Raw genomic sequence first — 25,933 nt, 5'->3', positions numbered from 1 at the left:
AAAATGAAGTAGCAGAGACTGTTTTTAAGGTGTTCTCTAGCTCTAATAGTCCACGATTTATTCTCCTGTTGTTCTTACTGACTCTGCTCTGTCCAAAATACCTTATTGTAAGTTTCACATTGTCATCTTGACCACAAAAAATAGGTACAAAAGGGAAGTACAGCCTGGAGATGAGCAGCTGAAATTTAAAAGTTACAACCTGGCCTAATATGCTGACACCTTGGATTGATGTTTTCTGTTTTTTTTTTTTTTTTTACTTGGTACTATATCCTCAAAGTAATTAATATTTCTGTACCCTAGGAAGATAATCTTTAAGAAGAATGAGAACTAATAATGAGAATAGTATAGAAATAACAAAAAAAATAAATAAATCCATAGCATTAATACTTTTTTAAATACTTGAAGAATAAAAGTAATGATAAGTTCTATAATCTATATAATTTATGTTTTTTAGTTTGATAAATGTATATATCATATTTAACAAAATCTGATATATCAGACATGTGATTTTTAACTAGTAATTATGAAATTTTGATATATTTCAATGTCTCAGTAAGTAAATAATGTTGAAATTTAATTTGATTTAGTATCTCATAATAACTCATGTTTAAACAATTCATATAATAAAGTAGCATTAAACAAAGTACATATAGGAGTGAGAGTTCCTTTCCAGGAAAAACTTCATGACATTGACGATCCTATCAGTACTACAGGAAGATAGCCATTTTGCATTTCAGAATCACTGGAGGAGGGAAGGAGGAGAGGGAGAGATAGAGACCAGTCATTTGAGGTGAAGGTGGATTCTGGTCTGACTTCTAGTGCCTTTTTCCTGAAACACAGTGAAGGCAATTCTGAGGGTAATGAGGATATCAGACCTACTCCCACACAGCTCTCTGGGACAGCTGCTAAGTAGGGGTAGTTTGGGAATGCCTGAGGACGGATTTTGGGGAATGTCATGATTGGCAGAAATAAAAGGTATTCTTGTTCAAGTGTAGCATGAAAGGAATAGAGAAGCCTGCTTGCAAATAATTCATGCAGACCTCAATAATTAATACCTGACAAGTAATCAGAATGGACTGAAGACCAGAATTCTTTCCCCCAAATTTTCTGGATTACTTTTTAAAATATATATATATTTGTATTGATTTCAGAGAGGAAGGGAGAAGGAGAGAGAGATAGAAACATCAATGATGAGTCCTAGCTGGTTTGGTTCAGTGGCTAGAACATCAGCCTGCAGACTGAAGGGTCCCAGGTTTAATTCTGGTTAAGGGCACATGCCCGGATTGCAGACTCGATTACCAGTAGGGGACATGCAGGAGGCAGCCAATCAATGATTCTCTCTCATCATTGATGTTTCTGGATTACTTTTGATGATCCAGATTGTTTATGATCTTAGAGAAGGAGTAGAGCCTGTCTGCCCTATCAACATTGTCCTGTATAATCAGCTTAACAAGATGGGTTCGATTTCCCACCAATTCTGGTGAGTACCAAGTTTAGGCAGACTGCTGGGGCTGACCAGCAGACCCTGCGTGACAGATGAATGGATTACTCCAACACAACATTTGCTGTGAAAGAGAGGGCTAAGGGACTGCCTGGCTAAAGGAACCAGACAGCCTTGATTACCTGCCTTGTTAGGCTTTTATTGTAGTATCAGCAGTTTGAGATAAAGTTTATCTTTAAGATACAATCAGTAGGATAAGTAATCTTGGGAGGACACATGTGTTTGTAGTGTCCTTTAAGCAAGAACACCCAAAGACTTAAGCATAAGGATCCAATAACCCCTCCCCTCCTGGGACATCTGCATGTGCACAGACTTGTTTGGAAAGGTCAAGAAATAATTAGGGGCACCGCCTTCAGCACTCCCCTAAGTCAGAATTCCGATAAATAGGGCAGGCAGCCTTCCACACACATCCCTTTTCTCGGAATGTCCTCCTTACAAACTTTCCAACCAAAGTCTCCTGTGCTCCCCAACAGCAGATAAATCTAATTTAGGACACTAAAGAAAAATGATGTGTTTTTGGACCCAGTGTTATGAAGCAGATTCACATCCTTTGCAAATGTAGTAGAGCCAAGTGCACTTTGATTCAGCCTGAGCTGTTCAGTATTCATGGGAAAGGAAGACCACAGTGGAATCCTGGGCTTCTGGCAGAATATGCCCACATTTGAGAGGAGATATAAAAAGGACTATCATGTGAAGCAGAAGGAAGTGAAGCCCTGTAATGTGGTGGCAGCCAAAGACAATGAACTAGAATGTGCCCTTCATTTCTATGGCCTGGGAAGCAAAGCCTCTGCTTAAATTCCTCTTTCCTGGTTCAAGAAGAGGAACTGTGCCCAGCCAGAGTGGCTCAGTGGTTGAGTGTTGAGCTATGAACTACGTCATGGTTAGATTCCTGGTCAGGGCACATGTCTAGGTTATGGGCTCAATCCCCAGTGTGGAGCATGCCAGAGGCAGCCATCAATGATTCTCTTTCATCATTGATGTTTCTATCTCTCCTCTCTGAAATCAATAAAAATATATTTAAAAGAAAAAAAAAAAGGAAGAGGAACTGTGCCACAATAATAAAAACTTGTCCGTCATGAGGGCTTTTAGGTATGTGTAAGAAGTCAAGTCAGAGCTTGTTCATCAAGATGGTACAAAGGTATTTGTTATTTTTCTAAAAAATTCTTTTCCTTGTAATAATCTTGTTACACACATATTTTTCTCTTGGAACCTAAGATAGTAAATATATTCATTAAAGTTCTAATAAGATAATGAAATAGATTAATAGACTGGAACCTCAATTGTGTTTTGTTGTTGTTGTTTTTATATTTATACTATTACTTGTAAAGTTTTTGGGTAGCTGATTTAATTTCTAATTGTAAAATTGTAAATAAATATATTATTTGTGGTTTCCCCCTTAAGGTATTCCAAAACTTTTCAGGAAGGTGGCCTCTTAATTTATGTTCCTTATTTTCATAGCATGAAACCATATTTCTCCTTTCTGATTAGGGGAGAGTTGATAAAACACTTAACATTCATGGGAAAGTTCTTGAATGTATGTTATTGATAATTAAAAGGAAGTGAAAGGTTTGGCAAAGAAAATGACACAATTGGGGGTGTTCTATTTTCATAGTTTTAAATTATAAAAGTAATCCTTGTTCACAATCTAAAAAATCAAACAATATAGAAGTGCTGTCTAAAGGTACCTACTATATGATAACACTAGAGGCCCGGTGCACAAAATTCGTGCATGGGGGGGGGGTGTTCCCAAAACCCAGCCTGCACTCTCTCTAATTCAGGACCCCTCGGGGGATGTCCGACTGCTGGGGATCAAGCCTAAACCGGCAGTTGGACATTCCTCTCACAATCTGGGACCACTGGCTCCTAACTGCTCACCTGCCTGCCTGCCTGATCACCCCTAACTGCCCCCCCTGCCAGCCTGATCACCCCTAACTGCCTCTGTCTGATGGCCTGATAGCCCCTAACTGCCCCCCTGCCAGCCTGGTTGCCCCCAACTTCCCCCCTCTGCCGGCCTGGCCTCCCCAACTGCCCCCCCTGCTGGCCTGGTTGCCCCACGCAGCCTGCTGTTTGGTCATTACTGTTACTATGATGGCGTCCTGGACAATTTGCATATTCCTCTATTATTAGTATAGATATTCTTGGCTTTTAATTTCACATTGGTGTACTCAAGGGTATTGATTTAATACATATCAACTTCTTGGTCAGTCACATTCAGGCAAAAGAAAGGAAGAGAAAAGAAGAGAAAAGAAAAGAAAGAAAAGAAAAGAAAAGAAAAGAAGATTTCAATTAGGAAAATAAAACAATGTAAGTTGAAAATATTGATAAACATCTCAACCCTAGATTACCCAAAACAGCTCCATTTAATCTTTAAAAAGGGAAGCATGCAAAATGTTAATGAAAAATTAAAGGAAATTATGCTTAATGAAGGAGAAAATAGCCTAATATTTTAATAGCCTCTATAAAATAAGTTCAACTGTGTGTGAAAGAGAAGGTAAAAGTAATAAGAGATAAAGCATTAATTTTTTTCTCCACAGCAGTGACTATATCAAGCATCACAACTTTCATGTTAGTATGCATTAGGAAAATGTTTTTTTATTTTACACATATTAAGATAAAATTACCTCTTTGTTATGGATTGCTTTATGAACTCCAGTTGTAACAAAAAGAAAAGCATGGGAAATGGGAGGGTTTGAAATTGTCTAGACTCTAGATAGAGCTCACTAAACTCTGATCTCTGTGAGATCAAAGGCCACATCAATTTGTTCCATAGTTTTATCTCCAGTGCCTAGCACGGTGCTTGGTGTATAACAGGTACCTAATAAATGTATGACAAAGAAATAATACTAATAATGCTAATACTAATTAGTATTATTAGGAATAATAATACTAAATATTGAGTGTTTTTCATGTGTCACTATCCTAAGCACTAATATTTCATATAATCCTCACAGAAACTCACAAAATACTTCATAGGATACCTATTAGTTCATTCGCTATAAGGCAAAGGTTAAGAACTTTTGGAACTATACAATTGCCTGCATTTTAGGTTTCCTCTGAATTACTTTTCTTTTTAAATATATTTTATTGACTCTTTACAGAGAGGAAGGGAGAGGGAGAGAGAGTTAGAAACATTGATGAGAGAGAAACATCAATCAGCTGCTTCCTACACACCCCCTACTGGGGATGTGCCCTCAACCAAGGCACATGCCCTTGAGCAGAATCGAACCTGGGACCCTTGAGTTCGCAGGCCGACACTCTATCCACTGAGCCAAACTGGTCAGGTACTTTTGTTGTCTAAAATATGCAATTTCTTTGCCTGTCTGGTCTTTATCATCTCACACACTGTTTACTTGGTCCCTTATGCTTGTTAGAATTTTAGTCCTTCAGTCATCATAGATTTAAAATTTCTTTTGGACCACATTAACTTGAGCTCATCTCCCATAAATTATGAATTCCTGCAGTAAATGGTCGGTCACTCCTTTGCTTTATTTCTGTCCCAGAATTTAGGAAAGATGTCATATTCAGGGCCAATATATTATAACCATAGGAAAAAAGAATTGGGAAGCCCATTAAGTCAACTACATGAATAAAATATAAATAAAATTTGGAACAACCAAAGAAAAACTTAGCAAGGGTCTCAAGAGTCTGGTTTGATTCCCAGTCAGGGCACATGCCCGGGTTGCAGGCTTGATCACCAGTGGAGGGCATGCAGGAGGCAGCTGATCAATGATTCTCTCTCATCATTAGTATTTCTATCTCTTTCTTCTTCTCCCTTCCTCTCTGAAATCAATAAAAAGATATTTTAAAAATAAATAAGTAAATATATAGTTAGATCTTTTTAAAGATTATAATCAGACAAATATAAATGTAATAATTACTTAATATCATCAAATATCCAGTCTGCATTTACATTTCTTTGATACTCTCATTTTAAAATAAAATTTTTATCAAGTTTTCCTCCAACATTTTATGAAAATTCTCAAACAGCAAAGTCTAAATAATTTTATAGTAAACATCTGTTCACAGACCACCTTAAAAGTAAAATCAGACTATTAATAGGGTTAAATGTTCAACAGCCAGGAAAACAATAATCATCTACCAAAACACTCATGATAGAAAATTTGAAAAGTGCCCCAAAAGTAGAAAGGAGGAGAAATAATCTCCTCCAATATTTATGTAAGAACATATTGCATATTTCTATACAGACAATTGTTTTCTATGTATAGGATTTACATAGAGTTGAATTATGCAATGGAATATCATTTGCAACACTGTATCTTACCTTAAATATCTTCCCCTTGCCCAGCCAGGTGTAGCTCAGTGGTTGAGCGTCGACCCAGGAACCAAGAGGTCATGGGTTCGATTCCTGGTCAGGGCAGATGCCCAGGTTGCAGGCTCGATCCCCAGTGGAGGGTGTGCAGGAGGCAGCCAATCAATGATTCTCTCTCATCACTGATGTTTCTATCTCTCTCTCCCTCTCCCTTCCTCTCTGAAATCAATAAAAATATATTTTTTTAAAAATTTAAATAAATATAAATAAATAAATAAATATCTTCCCCAATGCATTTCTATTGTTTCTTCTATGTGATTTTTTCCTTTTGTTGTTCAACCTTCAGTTAATCTGCTTTTGTCAAATAGGCATACAATTGAGGTCAACTATCCACATTTTTTTGATGATTTGGGATCCATTTTTATATCAACTGCACTAGAAATTACATTTTTTCATTCATTTAAACCGCAGCAACATAAATATGGCTAAGGACAAGCAAAGTATTCAAATTGTTGTCTTAGCAAATACTACTCTACAAAGATGAAGTTGTAGTCCAAACTAAATTGGCAGGCAGTATAACTTTGGAATATCCCAAAAGTTTGCAAGTCAGTTGGTAGTGAGGAAAAAGCAATTTAAAAGTGTCAGTGAATAATGCATGCAAGTGTAGGTTATAAGAAAACTAAATTTTTGATATGGGTAATTTTCTATGTTCATAAACAGTGGCAAGTCTTAACTGAATCTGTTTAGTACCATTAACCTTAACTTTCTTCCACTCATAGCTGGACTAACTATGGAACAAGAATCATTCAATTTTTGGGTAATTTATGCAAATGTCAAAGATGTAAATTATTTTATCCTTCTTTAAATTTATTAATTTTGAAAATATGCCACTCATTTTTTTAAGTCATAAATAATGGGTTAGAAAGAAGTAAAATAATAGAAACTTGCTTTTGTATCCTTAAAAATTTTTTTAAATATATATTTTTATTGATTTCAGAGAGGAGGGGATGAGAGAGAGAGATAGAAACATCAATGATGAAAGAGAATCATTGATCAGCTGCCTCCTGCATGCCCCACCCTGGGGATCAAGCCCATAACCCGGGCATGTGCCCTGACTGGGAATTGAACCAGCAACCTCTTGGTTCCTAGGTCGACACTCAACCACTGAGCCACACCAGCCGGGCTTTAGAATCTTTGGACAAAGCACCACTGATATTATCCATAATAATAAAAGCATAATATGCTAATTAGACCAGACGAAGCAGGGGCTGTGAGAGCTGAGGCAAGCCGTCATGGCTGTGAGGGCTGAGCCCCTTTCACAAATTTCATGCATTGGGTTTCTAGTCTATACTAATAAAAGGGTAATATGCTAACTAGACCAGACGTCTTCTGGACGTCCTTCCAGACAAAGCCACTGTGGCGGGGGCTGAGGCAGAGGCGGTTAGGGGCAATCAGGCCGGCAGGGGAGGGCAGTTAGGGGCAATCAGACCAGCAGGGGAGAAGTTAGGGGGTGATCAGGCCATCAGGGGAGCAGTTAGGGGGCAATCAGGCCAGCAGGGGAGCAGTTAGGAGGCAATCAGGCTGGCAGGGGAGCAGTTAGGGGGCAATCAGGTCAGCAAGAAGAGGTGGTTAGGTGTGATCAGGCAGGCAGGCAGGTGAGTGGTTAGGAGCCAGCAGTCCCAGATTGTGAGAGGGATGTCTGACTGCAAGTTTAGGCCCGATTCTGCAGGGTCAGGCCTAAACCGGCAGTCAGACATCCCCCAAGGGGTCACAGATTGGAGAGGGTGCAGGCCGGGCTGAGGGACCCCCCCTCCCTGTGCATGAATTTCATACACCGGGCCTCTAGTCTACACTAATAAAAGAGAAGCATGCAAATTGACCGTCCCTCCGCTATGCCAACCAGCCAATCAGAGCGAGTATGCAAATTAACCCAACAAAGATGGAAGCTAATATACAGGCACAGAGCGAAGACTGAAGACAGCATAGAAGGAAGCCAAGCACTGCAGAAGGGAATGAAGCTGTGGAGAAGGGGGCGAGGCAGCGGAGACGGGAGGGAAGTGAGGCAGCGGAAGATTCTCTGCTTCGCTCCGGCTGCAGGAAGCCCTATTCTTCCAGGAATAGGCCTGAGGAAGGCTTATTCTTGCAGGAATCTTCCTGCAATGGGCCTCTAGTCCTATCTAATAAAAGAGTAATATGCAAATTGACCATACCTCCGCTACACCCACAAGCCATGCCTACCAGCCACACCCACCATCCAATCAGGATCGAGTATGCAAATTAACCCAACCAAGATGGCTTGCATATCCAGGAGTAGAGCGAAGACTGAAGACAGCGTAGAAGGAAGCCAAGCATTGTAGAAGGGAACGAAGCTGCGGAGAAGCAAGCAAGTGGGGCTGCGGAGAAGGGAGGGAAGCAGGCGGGGCGGGGGAGAAGGGAGGGAAGCAGGCGGGGCAGGGGAGAAGGGAGGGAAGCAGACTGCTGCAGGAAGCCCTATTGCAGGAATCTTCCTGCAACGGGCGTCTAGTAATATAATAAAAGGCTAATATGCAAATCGACCGAATGGCAGAATGACCAGTCACTATGACGTGCACTGACCACCAGGGGGCAGATGCTCAATGCAGGAGCTGCCCCTGGTGGTCAGCGCGCTCCCATAGGGGGAGCACTGCGCAGTCAGAAGCCGGGCTCATGGCTGGCAAGCGCAGCGGTGGTGGCGGGAGCCTCTCCCACTTCTGCAGCAGTGCTAAGGATGTCCAACTGCTGGCTTAGGCCTGCTCCCCCAGGGGAACAGGACTAAGCCAGCAGTTGGACATACCCTGAGGACTCCTGGACTGTGAGAGGGCACAGGCTGGGCTGAGGCCCGCCCCCCGCCCCGAATGCACGAATTTTGTGCACTGGGCCTCTAGTCTATATATGTAAAAGGCTAATATGCAAAGTGTCCCCTTGGGAGTTCAACCGGGAGACTGGGAGACCAGGAGTTCGATCACTCGCTATGATGTGTGTTGACCACCAGGGAGTCGTGTGGAATGAAGGAAGGCCCTGGCTGGCGGCTGGCAGCCAGGGAAGGGAAGCCCCGGCCAGCAACAGGAAGGAATGCCCTGGCTGGCAGCTGGAAGGCCCCGATCGGCCCTGATTGCTGGCCAGGCCTAGGGACCCTACCCATGCACGAATTTTATGCACCAGGCCTCTAGTATTATAATAAAAATAAGTTAATTCATTCATTAATGTATTCACTTGTATTCCAACAAATATTTAATTGCGTACCTTCTATGTGTTAGGCACTGTGGAAGAAATGGTGGATAAAAAGATGTTTTCCCTACTTTCAACTAGTTTAGATAGTGGAGGAGATAAACATTAATCCAGTAATCACATCTTTGATGAGTACCACAAAAGAAATACTCATGGTGCTGGGTATTGTGTAATGGCAGTTCTGATAGTGTGGGTAGTTAGAAAAGACCTTCCTAGGAGTGGTAAGTGAGAAAATGCTAAAGGATGAGTAGAAGTTGTCTACTATAGGTTAAAGGAGTGGGAATCAGAGCAATTGGTAAAAAGAAGAGCAGGTGTGAAAATCTTTGACAAGGAAGACAGGTAGAGAACTCAAGAGAAAGAAAGTGGTGCTTGCTTCGGCAGCACATATACTAAAATTGGAATGATACAGAGAAGATTAGCATGGCCCCTACACAAGGCTGACATGCAAATTCGTGAAGTGTTCCATATTTTTCAAAAAAAGAGAGAGAGAGAGAAAGAAAGTGAACATGGTGTAAGATGAAGCTGGAAATGTAGATAAAGGTCAGACCAGGCAGGTGGTGATATGATGAATTAGGACTTGCATAATGTCACTTTGAATGCAGGCTGGAGAATGGATTAAAAGGAGATATAGATTCTTGGAGATCAATTACAGTGCTATTCATGCAACTCTTGAGAACATATTATGTACCAGGAACTGTTGCTAGGTGCTGGAAATACATTGGTGGACAAGATCAACAAGGCTCTTAGAAAACTGAAAGCATTTTAGTGATTTCAAAGGTAAAAAAATAAGCATTATGAATAAATATATTGGTACTTTTATAAGTATAATGTAAAATGTAAATATTAATATCTTTAATAAAAAGACAGAATCGATTAATGGAAATAAAACTTTTGATCTTGGTTTTGCCACTAACTAGTTACCTGACCTTGGAAAAGGACTATAACCTCTCTGTTGCTAGCCTTAGTAAAACTCATCTGTAAAATGAATGAGACTAATGAGCTAAGATTTTTTTCCACATCTAAAATTTTACTAATCAAATTAGATAATTTGAAATAATGGCCTCATCACATTTGAAAACTCTTGCTCCATCAAGGAAAGTGAATTCTAGTTGTGAAACTTTAAGTGCTAAATCTGTACAGTCTTGTAAATCTATGTCAAGTGATTTATAGCCCATTGATTCATATGAATAAAGCAATGATTCATATCTTAATTACTGGCTATTGAAGTGTATAAAATAGCTTCGTTTGGCTCCAAGTGATTATAATTTCTGAAGCTTGTTTTTCAGGCAGAGATGACAGGTTAGAAGATGCTAAATTATAACCAACTTGGAAATATGACATTTTAATTGGAAAATGTTAATAATTCCAAGATAGAACAGAATTCCATGGCTATTCATTAAACATTTTAGAATAAAAATCTTAAGTGATAAATTTATTTATTTATTTATTTATTTATTTATTTATTGTTTGAAGTATTACAAATAGTAGTACATATGTCTCCTTTTTTTTTTCTCCCCATTGACCTCCCCCACCGGCCTCCTCTACCCCCCAGTACATGCCTTTACCTGCCCTCCCCACCAGTGTCTTGTATCCATTGGTTATGCTTATATGCAAGGTGATAAATTCTTATGATTGAATCTTTGTAACTGTACCTAATGTGGCATTATATATGGCTATGTACTTCCTAAATGTCTTGAGGGGTTAAGAATGGTGATAGAGGAAAAAAACACATTATGTGAAATCTACGAGTCATTATAGTGTTAATATTTAGTTACAATAAAACATTTAATCCTTTAAGACATTTAAAATTATTATAAAATAGATACTATTATAGATTGATAACATAACATTTCATATTTAGAAATAACATTAGACAATTATATTTAATCATAATTTTACATAAAACAAAGACCATTACAACAAAGTTGTTCATTTATTGTAACAAACTTAATAATTTTTCAGATATATTAGTAGATTCAAACACACTAGAAAGTGAGAAATCTTGTGCACTCTGATTTGAAGAGTGATTGCATGGGCAGTGTGCACACTTGTGACTGAGGTTGGGTGGAGAAAGATAGTCCATAACCCCAAACTAACTTTCCCATGCTCCCATTCTCTGCTGCCCTGAAGGAATATAGATAAAAGAAAGAAGATGGAGATGGATGGGGGACAGAGGAAAGGAATAAAAGAAACTATGAATGAAGAGGAGGGAATAAAGTGGAAGAAGAGCAAGTATGAGTGGGAAGTCAGAAAAGATGGTCCAGCCTGTCACTCAATTCACAGATGGAGGTGGGGGAGTTGATCCTCCAAAGGAATAATCTCAGTAATTCAATCTTTTACATTTCATTTTCCCCACCTCAGAAATTATTTTATTGCTTGGGGAAAGTAAGTCACACACTTCACTATACTAAGTACTGAAATTCAGTTCAATCCTTTAGTATTTTTTGTCTGAAATCTGTTCATTCAGCATCTTAGGAGTTGTGGATGACACTAAGAATTTACTGAATGGTTTATTCTTTCAAGGAACTTCTCATCTTCATTTATCTATCTACCTAGCTAGCTTATACTTTAAACAGTTTTGTCCCCTTGACATATGAATTCAATAACTGTATTTCCAGTGAAGGGTCCTGGAGAAAGAGTGTAGCATTTAACATAAGGAATCTTAGCTAAGACCTGCCTTGGGAAGGGACAGAGCCTGGACAAGAGCACCAGGAAAAGAGCCAAGTCTGCTAGACAAGATAAGATAGCTTGAGTACACAGCCTTTCCCCTAAAAGAGAAGAGGAAGATTAGATTTGGTGTAGAAGAAGGACTGTCCACCTTCTGGTAGGAAAAGGATGCAATAGAGGTCTTCTCTGCATCAAGATTGGTCTGATGCGGGGCGGGGTGGGGGGGGGGAGGGCGCGGGGAGAGGATGACTTGGGGCTGGAGTAAGGTGAGGCAAAGGGAACAGAAACGTAGCTACCATAGCTCCTATGGTCAAGGGTGAGAAGGCAATGTAGAGAACCATCGGTGCCACAGCGGTTCTCAACCTTTGTAATGCCGCAACCCTTTAATACAGTTCCTCGTGTTGTGGTGACCCCCAACCATAAAATTATTTTCGTTGCTACTTCATAACTGTAATTTTGCTACTGTTATGAATCATAATGTAAATATCTGTGTTTTCCGAAGGTCTTAGGCAACCCTGCTAGCGGTTCTCAACCTGAGGGTCGCAACCCACAGGTTGAGAACCGCTGCTGTAGAGCCTAAGACCATCAGAAAACACAGATATTTACATTACGATTCATAACAGTAGCAAAATTCAGTTATGAAGTAGCAACTAAAATAATTTTATGGTTGGGGGTCACCACAACACGAGGAACTGTAATAAAGGGTCGCGGCATTACAAAGGTTGAGAACCACTGCAGAGGTTACAGGGTCTCAGCTGAGAGAACAGTAGTAGTAAAGTAGTAGTGATATTAATAGCTAACATTATTTTTTAAAATAAATCTTTATTCAGATTATTACAATTGTTTCTCCTTTTCCCCCCCATAGCTCCCCTCCACTCGGTTCCCACCCCACCTTCTGCCCTTACCTCCCCACCACTGTCCTCATCCATAGATGTATGATTTTTGTCCAGTCTCTTCCTGAACCCCCCCATACTCATTTCCCCCTGAGAATTATCAGTCCACTCCCTTTCTATGCCCCTGATTCTATTATATTCACCAGATTATTCTGCTCCTCAGGTTTTTAATTCACTTGATTTTTAGGTTCACTTGTTGATTGATATGTATTTGTTGTTCATAATTTTTATCTTTACTTTTTTCTTCTTCCTCTTCTTTAAGAATACCTTTCAGCATTTCATATAATACTGGTTTGGTGGTGATGAACTCCTTTAGCTTTTTCTTATCTGTGAAGCTCTTTATCTGCCCTTCAATTCTGAATGATAGCTTTGCTGGGTAGAGAAATCTTGGTTGTAGGTTCTTGCTATTCATCACTTTGAAAATTTCTTGCCACCCCCGTCTGGCCTGCATAGTTTCTGTTGAGAAATCAGCTGACAATCGTATGGGTGCTCCCTGTGGGTAATTAACTGCTTTTCTCTTGCTGCTTTTAATATTCTCTCTTTGTCTTTTGCTCTTGGCATTTTAATTATGATGTGTCTTGGTGTGGTCCTCTTTGGATTCCTTTTGTTTAGGGTTCTGTGCGCTTCCTGGACTTGTAAGTCTATTTCTTTTACCAGGTGGGGGAAGTTTTCTGTCATTATTTCTTCAAATAGGTTTTCAGTATCTTGCTCTCTCTCTCCTCTTCTGGCACCCCCATAATTCTGATGTTGGTACGCTTGAAGTTGTCCCAGAGGCTTCTTACACTATCTTCAACTTTTTGGATTTTTTTTTCTTTTTGCTTTTTTGGTTGAGTGTTTTTTGCTTCTTTGTATTTCAATTCTTTGACTTGATTCTTGTGTTCCTCTAGTCTGTTGTTGGGTCTCTGTATAATATTTTTTATTTCAGTCAGTGTATGTTTAATTTCTAGTTGGTCCTTTTTCATATCTTCGAGGGTCTCGTTATATTTATCGGCCTTTTCTAGGATATTCTTGAAAATCCTTATAACCGTGGTTTTGAATTCTATATCCAGTCGTTTGTTTTCCTTCATTTCTTTCATTTGTGATCTGTTTCTTTGTTGCCGCATTTTCACTGCTTCCCTGAGTTGGTAGGGTAGCTTTGTGTGCTAGGTTTCCTAAATGGCCCAGTGGGTCGGCCTCCCCAGTTAACCTGAGGTGGATACTCTTTGTGCACCCCTTTGTGGACTGTGTGTACAGCCTTGTTGTAGTTAAGTCTTGATTGTTGTTGGTATCACTGGGAGGAATTGACCTCCAGGCCAGTTGGCTGTGAGGATCAGCTGTGTCTACGCTGGGAGAAGTTCGGTGCTGGAGACAGCCTTATAGGATTAGACTTGCCAAATTGCAAAAGCCTCTGTGCTCAGCTTGGATGGGGTGGAGTCTCAGGGCGGAGCAGACAGTCTTGGCTTCCCATCAGCCTTGCCCTTGCGCGCGCACCACCAGACCTCTGCCTTCCCCAGCTCCCGAGTCTCCGCCCGAGAGTCCAGACTCCCCCCACAAGAGTGTGGGTCCCCAGGGCCTCACCTGGAACTGGGGTTCAGCGCAGTCAGAAATGGGGCTCAGTGCAGTCAGGAGCTTCCGACTCCCTTCCGCTAGGGAAAGCCTGTGGCAACCTCCGCAGTCTTTGTGCACACTGGCATGCGCGCCTCCAGACCTCTGCCTTCCCTGGCTCCCGAGCCTCCGCCCAAGAGTCCAGATTCCCCCCCGTAAGAGTGTGGGTCCCCAGGGGCTCGCCTGGAACTGGGGTTCAGTGCAGTCAGAACTGGGGCTCAGTGCAGTCAGGAGCTTCCGACTCCCTTCCACTAGGGAAAGCCTGTGGCAACCTCCGCAGTCTTTGTGCACACTGGCATGCGCGCCTCCAGACCTCTGCCTTCCCCGGCTCCCAAGCCTCCGCCCAAGAGTCCAGATTCCCCCCCGTAAGAGTGTGGGTCCCCAGGGGCTCGCCTGGAACTGGGGTTCAGTGCAGTCAGAACTGGGGCTCAGTGCAGTCAGGAGCTTCCGACTCCCTTCTGCTAGGGAAAGCCTGTGGCAACCTCCGCAGTCTTTGTGCACACTGGCGTGCGTGCCTCCAGACCCCTGCCCGCCGGGGCTCTCCCAGGTCTCCCCCGTGTCTCCGAGTCTCCGGGTGCCTTTCTCTCTACCTGATAGTCCAGACTCCCCCTGTATGAGCCTGGGTCCATGGGGTTTCGCCTGGAACTGGGGTTCAGTGCAGTTGGAACTGGGGTTCAGTGCAGTCGGAAGCTTCCTTCCCCCTCCTGCCAGAGAAAGTCAGCCAGGCTCTCAGCCGCCCTTCCTCTCTGCGCGCACAAAGACCCTTTGCCGTAACTCCAATTCTCTGTGAGCTTTTCTCTTTCCTTCTAGTTGTAGAATTTCCACTCAGCCAGCTTTCCTGTGGTTCTGGATGGTGTCCGTTCTGTCTTTTAGTTGTAGTTTTGAAATTGTTGTGTGAGGCAGTAGTTTAGGTGCTTACCTATGCCGCCATCTTGGTTTCTCCCTCTAATAGCTAACATTATTGAATGCTTATGTGCCAGAGTATGTTCTAATTACACACATTAACTCTTTTTAAAAAAAATATATTTTTATTGATTTCAGAGAGGAAGAGAGAGGGAGAGATAGAAACATCATGCCCCCTACTGGGGATTGAGCCTGCAATTCAGGCATGTGCCCTGACTGGAAATCGAACCGTGACCTCCTGGTTCATAGGTTGATGTTCAACCACTAAGCCACACTTGCCGGGCCACACGTCCCTCTTTTAATCCTCACAACAACACTATGAGTTCAGTACAAACATGCCATTTTATACAAAGACGAACAGGCAGAGGTTAAAAAAACTTGCTTGAGGGTAGATGGCTTGGAAATGCTGTAAGATTGCACAGCCTGTTTATTTGGCAGTCAAACTGACACATATCCTGAGGAATCAAGCTAGTGTACAACTTGTGCAGTGATACTATGTGCTCAGTCATTAGGTTTGAGTGCAAAACATGTCTAACAGGGAAATAGGCTGCTCTCCTCAATGGTGTAATGTATTATCAGTGATGAGAATTTTTTACTTTTTTTTGTGTTAATCCTCACCTGAGGTTATCAACCAAGGTATGTGCCCTTGACCAGAATTGAACCCAGGACCCTTCAGTCCTCGGGCGGATGCTCTATATCCACTGATCCCAACCAGTGTGATGAGAATTTTTGGAATGTTGGGCACACCCTAGTTTAAGAATGAAAGCACATTCCAAAGTGAAATTTTAATTACTGTTTTTCTTTTCTTTTGCCACAACGGTTATGATGGCTTATAATGGGCAGACTGCAAATAGTCTTCAATTATAAACAGGGAAATCAATAATAACTAGACTGCTTCACTCATTTTGTGTATCGCATTATAAACTTCTTAGGTATTCTAAGGTGTCCTGACAAAATTAGAAAATATTGTAAATCCTCATGACTTGTTTGAGATATTTGGAAGTGCTCATTTTTTTTCTTTTTCTTTTTCTATTTTTTATTGATTTCAGAGAGGAAGGGAGAGGGAGAGAGAGAGAGAAACATCTTGGCTGCCTCCTGCACACCCCATACCGGGGATTGAGCCTGCAACCCAGGCATGTGCCCTTGACTGGAACTGAACCTGGACACTTCAGTCCACCAGCCGACGCTCTATCCACTGAGCCAAACCAGCTAGGGCCAAAGGTGTTCCATTTCAAAGTGCTATGGAATAGTAAGAAGCTAGGAAAATTCTAGGATGAGGGGAATAGGTAGGGAAACCAAGACAGATAGTTAAATAGCAGTTTGCAGCCACCTAGTAAATCCCATCTTCCTTAAACCAAGGACACGTAAGAGTAAACAGTTTGAGGGACATATGTAATACTTTCAACAATAAAGATGTTTTAAATAGAATAAATGGTTTGCATTTCTCCCCAACCAGAGGGTAAATAGCTTAAATCACCCAATTCAGGGAGACAGATAACAGAAATCCAATTAAGTGCCATTTGCCAACCACACCCAAGGACAGACAAATTAAGAGAATAAATCTTATTTTGGTACATCAGCCTGAAGCTGATGAATATTCTATTAATCTGTCCCTAAAAGCTCCCTTACATGCCCCGCCTTTAAAACCCCTGAAAATAGGGTCCCAGGGCACTCTCCCTTCTGGGAGCACTGAGGAGCCACTTGCCCCATTTCCCACATATCCCCCAACCTCTAAGGGACCCCATGAGACCAGCCCCCAGGGGAGCAAAGGCCCCCCATCCTCTGACTTCCCAGTGACCTAAGGCAGCCCAGCCTAGGCTTCCCTGCGGCTTCTACCCCCTTCCTTGTTTCCCTCACCTGAGTATATTTTTGCTGCGGTCAATACATTCTTGTTTGCTTTTTTCCTACACTTTGTCTGTCTCTTGATTGAAATCTTTTCCTCCAGAAGACAAGAATGGAGGGCTCCTCCTCTCCTCCTCTCATTGGTAACAAAAGTAAGTCTTCTTCCTCTTAATGGGATTCCCCTTTCTTTTGAGTAAATCAATGATTAGGTGGGAACTATGCAAAACCCACCTGGGGAAGACGTACTTTTCTTAAGATATAGTATTAGATAGGGCATTGTATTCAGAGAATGCAGAAGATAATAAGCGAAAAAATCTTTGGTTTCATAATAACAATAGTTATTACAGGTAAAACGATACATTTTTGGCTAGACTTTAGAGGAAAGTAACAAAAGATCTCACGGTGGGGGTGGGGAGAAGGCATCAGGAAGCAATTTACCTTGGCTCCAGGAGATTCTAGAATCTCCAGACATATTTTTACATTTGTTCAAATGGAAGCTTATATTAAGAAAATAAAAGCCCAGGACATATTAGGGAACTTATTCTAATCATCCAGGAAATTCCCTAGACCAGAGTCCAGTGCTTTACATCAGGGTTTAAACAAAGCGGGTTGCTGATTTAAAAAGTGCACCTGCAGAGGCCCGAGTTATCCAGTCCTGGTTCCTGCTGCGCGCACACCTTCAACCCAACAGCCAAAGCAGAAAGCATTCGGGGCAGAAACTCTTACAGATCACAGCCATCAGTGGGGGTGGGGAGGGGTGATCATCTGTGGAGGCACTGATTTCCTTTAGAGGATTTGGTGGCTCTAGGGGGAAAAAAAAAGCTGTAGGAGAGGCGCATCCGCTCAAACTTTCCCCAGGAAACGGGCTGTTTACTGAGTAAACAAGCGGTAGCCACAGACACACCTGCTACTCTCAGTGGCGCCCAGGGCCCACCACCGCCACCTGCTGGCCACATCCGGGCACTTCTCTACAAAATCCTGACGTCCCGACGTCCGAGACGTTGGGTTCATTTGAAACACATGCACAACCAATCAGGAGCGTAGGGCAGCGACCAATCCCCGCCCCTCTGGAGGCTCCAGCCTATGGGAAAGAGGTTGACATCACGCGCCAATCGGCATGGCTTTTAGAGAGAGAGGCTCCCTTTTTGAATTGGCAGTGGCTGCCTCCTGCGAGGAATGGCGGTAACGGTGAAAGGAACCGGAGTTTGAAGAAGTGGCACTTCCAGGGCGCTTTGTGAGAGTGGTGAGGCCTCTGGGTGTGAGCGGGGGAGTGGGAGTGGGCTCGCGTCCCGGGAGCAGTGGGCTCCTTTGCTGAGGTCCGACAGCCCCGCCCCGGTGACCGCGAATTCCGGGTCCTCCTGCCGGGTCCCGGCTCTGGGAGCTGCACCACCGCTTTCCCGGCGCCGGGGCGGGGCGCGGGGGTGGGAGCCCGAAGCCCACCAGGTAGCTGTGCTCTTTGCCGCCGCTCACCTGGCTAGCTATTTCTTCCGGAAGAGTCAGTGGGTGAAGGGAGGGAGTTGGTTGGGAAGGGGGCCTTGGCAAGCCTCACTGTCCTCTGCGGCTGCGGGGCCGGCGCTGCACCCTCTGCGGTCTTATCTCAGGACGCAGTGGTTTCGCTCCACGATTCTTCTGGGCCGGCTTATCGGTGGGCAGTTTAGTTTGTACATAAAACGCCAGCCCATCCCGCCCCATCCGCCTCCCTTCTACCGCCCCCCCACCCCCCGCGTCCGCGCGCACCATCCTCTTCGGTGCAGATGTGTGTGGCTTAGTGGTTAAAAGAACCCCAGTTTTACCACGAACATTGTGACTTGGGGGAAGTTACTTAACCTTTCCATTATAGGTTTCTTTATCAGCTGGAAACAATAACAGTACCCGCCTCTTAGGATTGTTGTAGATACTAAATAAACACACAAGCAAAAAGGGTTAGAACAATGTCTGCCACATATTAAGGGTTAAATAAATCTTGTTAATCATAATGTTCTGTAATGTTATCAGTATTATTAAAGTTGTCAGTTACACCAACAACATACCCAGTATTGCATTTAGCTCCCCCACCCTGAAAGATGATTGCCTAAAAACTAAAAAGAAACCAAAAGTGAATATTTTGGTTAAATGACAATTTTAAAAAATATATATGTTTTTATTGTTTTCGGCGAAGAAGGGAGAGAGAAACATCACTGATGAGAATCATTGATCGGCTGCCTCTTGCAGCGCCCCCTACTGGGGATAGAGCCTGCAACCCAGGCATGTGCCGGCAATCAAACCGTGACTCCCTGGTTCCTAGGTCGATGCCCAACCGCCCGGCCCTGAGTCCTTTGGTTGTGATTTGGACCATAGTCTACTGAGTCAGATACTGGTGTATTTATGTTACAGAAGAGGAAACAGAGGTTCAGAGATGTTGAGTGAACTTTCTTTGGTTTAATATTAAGAAAAATGGGTGCTGATGCTTTTTATTCTTTTATTTTTATTTTTTACATTTTTCTTTTACTGATGCTTTTAATAAACTCTAGTATAAAAGCAGAGTTTGCCCAAAGATCATGTTTGTTTCATGTATCCTTATTCAAATTTATTCTTTTTTAGTGAACTTAGAAGAGTACAAACAATGGCTGACAATAGTGTACTAACATGTGCTGGGAGGACAAGCTTGGCAGACTCTTCCATTTTTGATTCTAAAGTTACTGAAACTTCTAAGGAAAACTTACTTAATGGACCTGTTTTGTATGTTGAAGGTAAATGTGCTTTAAAACTGCAAATCACTATTTTAATACTAAACTTATTGACTAGAGACTTATCATTTAACTGTAACACTGTTAATGTTAAGTTAGAGTACAGGTATTCAGTAAATATTTGTTGACAATCTTTACATAGATTTTAAAAAATTATCTTTATTGTTGAAAGTATTATAGATGTCTCCTGTCCCCTAACCCTCAGTGACCCCCCTCCTACACTTTTTATTGTATGGATTAATGCTTCCCAACTTTGAGGGGGAAGTCATATTGGATATTGCTTTTTCTGTATGTGAGGGCAATCTAGCTGCAACAGTGTTAGCTAGATTGTATTCAGTTATGTCTGGTTAGGTGAAAAGACTTCTTCCCTTACCTCACTATGTAAATGGGTCTTTCCTAAATTTGAATGCACTGTTGATGGAGATGATTGTACAAGATACTGAATGCTTTCTTTGGTTAGGAGGAGTGTTGATGTTTGTATATATGTTCTCTTCCTTAAAATGGAATGTGGTCAAAATATTTTTTAATAAGCTGGGAATAAGTAATTTTAATTTTAGAGAATGTTATGATCTCAAAGGTGGAAAATATAGTAGATATAACAAAAAATGGGAATAGGAACTACTGATTTTGATATTAATTCCTGATAAATATATTTAAACATTTTAATTTTAATAGAAGAAATGCCTCAGATTGAAACAAGAGTGGTATTGGTTCAAGAAGCTGGAAAACAAGAAGAGCTTATAAAAGCCTTAAAGGTATGGAGTTTTAAGTTTTTAACTTTTTAAAAAGGCTGTTTTTCTTCCATTAGGATATAAATAATTTTATAGTTTTAATCTCATACTTAAGTCTCTTTTCCACAGACTATTAAAATAATGGATGTACCAGTTATAAAGATAAAAGAAAGTTGCCCTGGAAAATCGGATGAAAAATTAATAAAAAGTGTTGTTAATATGGTAGGTTCAGCATTTCATTGCATGTGGCATGCTGCACTTCCCTTGATTGTATTCTTATATTTCACTTATGGTGACGACCTAAATTAGGTGCAAGGTATATTGTGCACTCTGAACTAGATAAATAGAAACAATTTTAAATTTATTTCTAAAATTTGGGTGTTTCTGAAACCCCAAACTATTGCATCTATTGCAAATAATGGAATCCTTATCATTTGTCATTGTAAATTTAAATGGCATATGAATTTACAAAGATCTGATACTTTTCTCTAAATTCTTTTATCTTTTTTCTCATTAACTTTATATTTAGTCTAAATTCTTGCTTTATTTCCAAATTATAAATCATAATTGACAGTCATTAGGGACTTTGCCTCAGTATATGAAATATATTTAATTCTCTATACCACCTGTAATAGTTTGTGAGGGCTGCCATACAAAATACCACACACTGGGTGGCTTAAACAACAGAAATCTATTTTTTCATAGTTCCTAGGTTTAGGAGTCCAAGATCAAAGTATTAGTAGGTTTGGCTTCTCTTGAGGCCTTTCTCCTTGTCTTGGAGGTAGCCGCCACTTTCTTGCTGTGTCTTCACATGGCCTTTCTTCTGTGTATGCACATCCCTGCTATCTCTGTTGTGTGCCCCCCAAATTTCCTCCTCTTATAAGGACACAAGACATATTGGATTAGGGCTCACCCATGTGACTCATTTTACCTTAATTATCTCTTAAAAGGCCCTTTCATCAAATATACAGTCACATTTTAGGGTATAAGTGGGTTAGTTTCAATATGAATCTTGGGGATACATGATTCAGCCCATCATATCAACCTACAAAAGAAAGCCCAAATCATTTAACCATTCAGAATTTTCCTTTAAATGGTTCTCTTTTTTTGTTACATGGGAGTCATATAGGTACTTAAATATCTTCATTCTTTTTCATAGGTGTACAGTATAAAGTGGTAAACAGTAACTTGCTTTTTTATACATCCTTGCCATGCTGCAACTGCCTACATAGTTCACATCTTTCTCTTATTTTCCTCATATATACTGAAATGATTATGTTAATCTATACCCTTTTGGAAGATCACAAGTGCCATAGTTTTCTATTTTTTCTAAAGACTTATTTGTATAAGAAGGAACCATATGTATGACATTTTCTTGGTTAGAAAAAGCAATAGTGGATATCTTAATGCATCCTACTGTCAAAATGTGTGTGCTTAAATTCATCATTTTTATTTTATATGCATACAAGATGATTTATAATGACTATTAAGTCAAAGCTTAGGCCTTTATAAGAGAAATCTTCAAAATTTAAGATCTTAATGTAGATGGATATATATATAAATATAAATGCAAATCAGCAACTAAAGAAATGACTGTTCACTCTTGAATATAAAGTTCATTATTGTATGATTTAAAACTTAAGTTTTCAACAAATAAAAAATTAAAATTTTGGTATTGAATTTGTAGGTCTTATTTAGAGAGTTATATGAATTAATTTTATAATACATACATTTTATTTCTATAACTACATGAAAAAAATCAAGGAAATTAAAGTGCCCTTTGTAAAGATGGAATCAGTAGAAGAATATGAAAGTTTGGATTCTCCAGAATTTGAAAATGTATTTATAGTCATGGACTTCCAGGATCCTGTCTTTACTGAGTTATACAAGACTGATTGTAGAGTTATTGGACCACCAGTAGTATTAAACTGTGCACAAAAAGGAGAGGTAAGAAGAATATACATTTATTATGATTTTTCCAGGTTAAATTTTTATTAATGAATGTTGTGAAAATTGGGAAGTAGGAAATTCTGTTAATTGTTGAGAGTATGAAATATTTAGAATAGGAACAGTAGTAGCTAATATATAGTCCTTTTGTGTTTTTTTTCTATTGTAATTTTCAGTAGTGAAAATCTAACACCTTTGAAAGTTAGGCAATAAAAACTATATATATAATATACGTATAAGATGTAGCAGAGTTAGCCCCTATTCTTTGGTTTTATTGCTATGTTTTGCCATTCTAAAGCTTGCCTTATTAACTTAAAATTGCTTAAGTCATTGTGTTTTTGTTATAGATACTAGTAAGAAGCACATGACTATCTTTAATTCTCTGTTTTGGTTGAGAAATGTTGCTTGCAGAAGCCGAGTAAAAATTTTAAAGCCCCAAATTAAATATACATATATTAACTGTTAAATATCTGTATATTCTTATTCTGATATATATGTCTTAAATTGGTTAAAATATTTACTGATTACCTCCATTTTTTTTAGCTCAAAAATTGGAAGCATATTTGTTTTATATGTTATATACCTAGTATTTATAAATATTTGAACTGTTTTAACTTTAATTGGAAGCATTTACAGTAGTGTATGGAGTTGGAAATCTGTTTATTGATAATATTTCACATGTGACAAAGTACATTTTAGAACTAAAGATTTGAGTATATTTGTGTTTAATTTGCAAATCTTAAAGTGTGCTTAGATTATGTGTATCAAGTATGATTTGGGAATTGTGGAAATTTTATTGTGAAACTAGCAAATTTTTTTTGCTATTTTTATTGCATATTGAAAAATGTAACTAAATCTTTGGATTGGGGTAGTTGATTGATAAGAGGGCAGATATGTTTAACTTGAGAAAGATTTATTCCATTTTCTACTATAAAGAAAGCTCACAGATTTAAAATTATTCTTCAGCCTTTGCCATTTTCATGTCGTCCACTCTATTGTACAAGCATGATGAATCTAGTACTATGCTTTACTGGATTCAGGAAGAAAGAAGAACTAGTAAGTATTTAAAAATTTTCTAAATTGGCACTTTTTGATAATGTATCCTGGTTTTATTTTCAAAGTTTCGGAGGAGAAATTACTCTGTCTATACCAGTTTCAAATTTTGTGAAGAAATATTCTGAAGAGGCTTGTGAAAAAACCCAAATATTTTGTCTAGGATGGCTAGCATATGAATTAACAGAAAAAATGAGTAACTGTCTAATCTATTTAAACTCTTTTCAGTATCCTATTGGCCACATTATTTGAAGTTTCTTGTGCACACAGTGCAATTTTTTTTTTTTTTGTTACACAAGTTCAGCCTTAAAGTATTCTTACTGCCCTGGAGAATTCACAGAAACTTCTTTTTTTTAATTTGTTTTGTTAATCTTCACCTGAGGCTACTTTTCCATTGATTTCTAGAGAGAGTGGAAGGGAGGGAGAGAGACAAAGAGAGAGAAACATTGATTGGTTGCCTCCCACACATGCCCCATCCGCATGTGTTGGGGATCAGGGATCATCCACTGAGCCAAACTGGCTAGGGCTTTTTTTTTAAAAAAAGAAAATATTGATTTCAGAGAGGAAGGGAGAGGGAGAGAAAGATAGAAACATCAATGATGAGAGAGAATCATTGATTGGCTGCTTCCTGCATGCCCTCTACTGGGGATTGAGTCTGCAACCCAGGCATGTGCCCTGACTCCTGGTTCATAGGTCAACACTTAACTACTTAGCCACACCAGCCAAGCTCACAGAAGCTTCTTTGATTTGTAAGTTTCTATGTTGGAGGTAATGGAGGATTACTCTAATTTTGTGGGAAGAATCTTGGTACAACATAACCTCATGTTATAAAAAAAGTAATATATTTAGCTGTGAAAGGTAGCTTAATTAACTAAGTTTTGTGTGATCATCTTACTAGCTTATTTTATATAATAAAAGCCTAATGTGCTAAGTGTCCGGCTCCCCGGTTGGCTTTTCAACCAATCAAAGCGTAATATGCTAATGATATGCTAAGGCTAATCAACCGTTCACTATGACATGCACTGACTACCAGGGGGCAGACAGTTGACCGGTTGACCAGTCGCTATGACGTGCACTAACCACCAGGGGGCAGACGCTCAGACTGGTAGGTTAGCTTGCTGCTGGGATCTGGCTGATCGGGACTAAGCAAGATGGGCTGGACACGCCCTGGAGCCCTCCCACGGTCCCTCCACGGCTGGCCAACCTCCTGAGTCCCTCTCGCAATCCGGGACCCCTCAGGGGATATCGGAGAGCTGGTTTTGGCCCGATCCTGCAGGCCAAGTTGAGGGACCCCACTGATACACAAATTCATGCACCGGGCCTCTAGTCACTATATAGTTTTGTGCCAGTAAAACAGATGAATCTTTCAATTTTTTTGATGTAAAGTTTATACCTTTATAAAAATTCCTATATGTACATTATAAAACAGAAAGTACTCAGTTAATGCTAAATAAGTTGTAAACATAGTTTAAAATTTTATTTAAATTAATTATGAAGCTAATGTTGCTTAATTTTTCTTTTGAGGTCAGATTGGTGACTTTGGTCCATCACATGGGTGGAGTTATTCGAAAAGACTTTAATTCTAAAGTAACACATTTGGTGGCAAATTGTACACAAGGAGAAAAATTCAGGGTATGTAAACTTGGGTATTTTTGTGTATTTCAGGATTGCATCATTCAGGATTAGATTTAATAACAACAGTGTCATCTATGTCCTATAATTTACTGAAGTTCAGAAATTCAATTTTTGCTTTATATACATGTAGCAACATTTTTTTTTCCCAAACCCTGTTTTTTGTTGTTAATCCTCACCCAAGGATATATTTTCTCTCTCTTTTTTTTTTTAAAGCATTTTACTTATTTATATATTTATTTTTAATCCTCACCAGAGGATATTTTTCCATTGATTTTTAGAGAGAGTAGAGGGGATGGGAAAAGACATATCATTTAGTTGCTGCATGAGCCCCAACAGGGCTAGGAATCAAACCTGCAACCCAGGTATGTGCCCTTGACCTGGAATCGATCCCCTGACCCTTTGGTTCTTGAGCCGATGCTCTAATCACTGAGAACACCGACTAGCATACAAAATTTTAAGTCATAGGAGTGTGGTCTCAGGTTTTAAGGTGGCAATGGAACTTGCGTTAGGTGTTCAAAGATGAGGAGGATTTTGGAGGTTTGTTGATGGATAACATTTCAGGCAGATGAATACTATTTGCAAAGGTTACTATGAGCATTAGTAAATGAGGGGGGTTGGGAAGTGATGAGAGAGATACATACATATTTTACTCTTATCTAAGTGGTCTTTATAAGAACAGAGCAGAGCTATCCTATATAATAAAGGGGTAATATGGAGATTAACCCTAATGGCAGAACGACCACTTGACCAGTCACTATGAGGCACACTGATCACCTCTTGGTCCCTTTCCCTGGCCGGCAGGCTCCGATTGGCTAATGGTGAACAGGAAACCGGGGGTGGGTGGCGGGGGACACAGGTGGTGACAGGCAAGACACCCGTCCCGCCAGTCGCCCCACATACAGAGGGCCACCTGCGGCGGGGGTGGGGCCGGTGAG

At 40.3% G+C, this 25,933-nt stretch overlaps 1 protein-coding gene across 1 annotated transcript in view; it reads left to right on the top strand.

Moving 5' to 3' along the window:
• Positions 1 to 25,933, top strand: part of ECT2 (epithelial cell transforming 2) — a gene marked incomplete at its 5' end in the record, with an annotated part of 79,774 nt that overhangs the window by 5,276 nt on the left and 48,565 nt on the right. Inside the window, 5 exons of the mRNA XM_080652317.1 lie at positions 19,487 to 19,635; positions 20,308 to 20,387; positions 22,128 to 22,310; positions 23,277 to 23,366; positions 24,888 to 24,995. Coding sequence (XP_080508443.1) covers positions 19,487 to 19,635; positions 20,308 to 20,387; positions 22,128 to 22,310; positions 23,277 to 23,366; positions 24,888 to 24,995 — 610 coding nt within the window. The remainder of the gene's footprint in view (positions 1 to 19,486; positions 19,636 to 20,307; positions 20,388 to 22,127; positions 22,311 to 23,276; positions 23,367 to 24,887; positions 24,996 to 25,933) is intronic.

Source organism: Plecotus auritus (genome assembly GCF_963455305.1).
Source record: "Plecotus auritus genome assembly, chromosome: 2".
Lineage (NCBI taxonomy): Eukaryota > Metazoa > Chordata > Mammalia > Chiroptera > Vespertilionidae > Plecotus > Plecotus auritus.
This window is presented reverse-complemented; position numbering and strand designations above follow the sequence as displayed.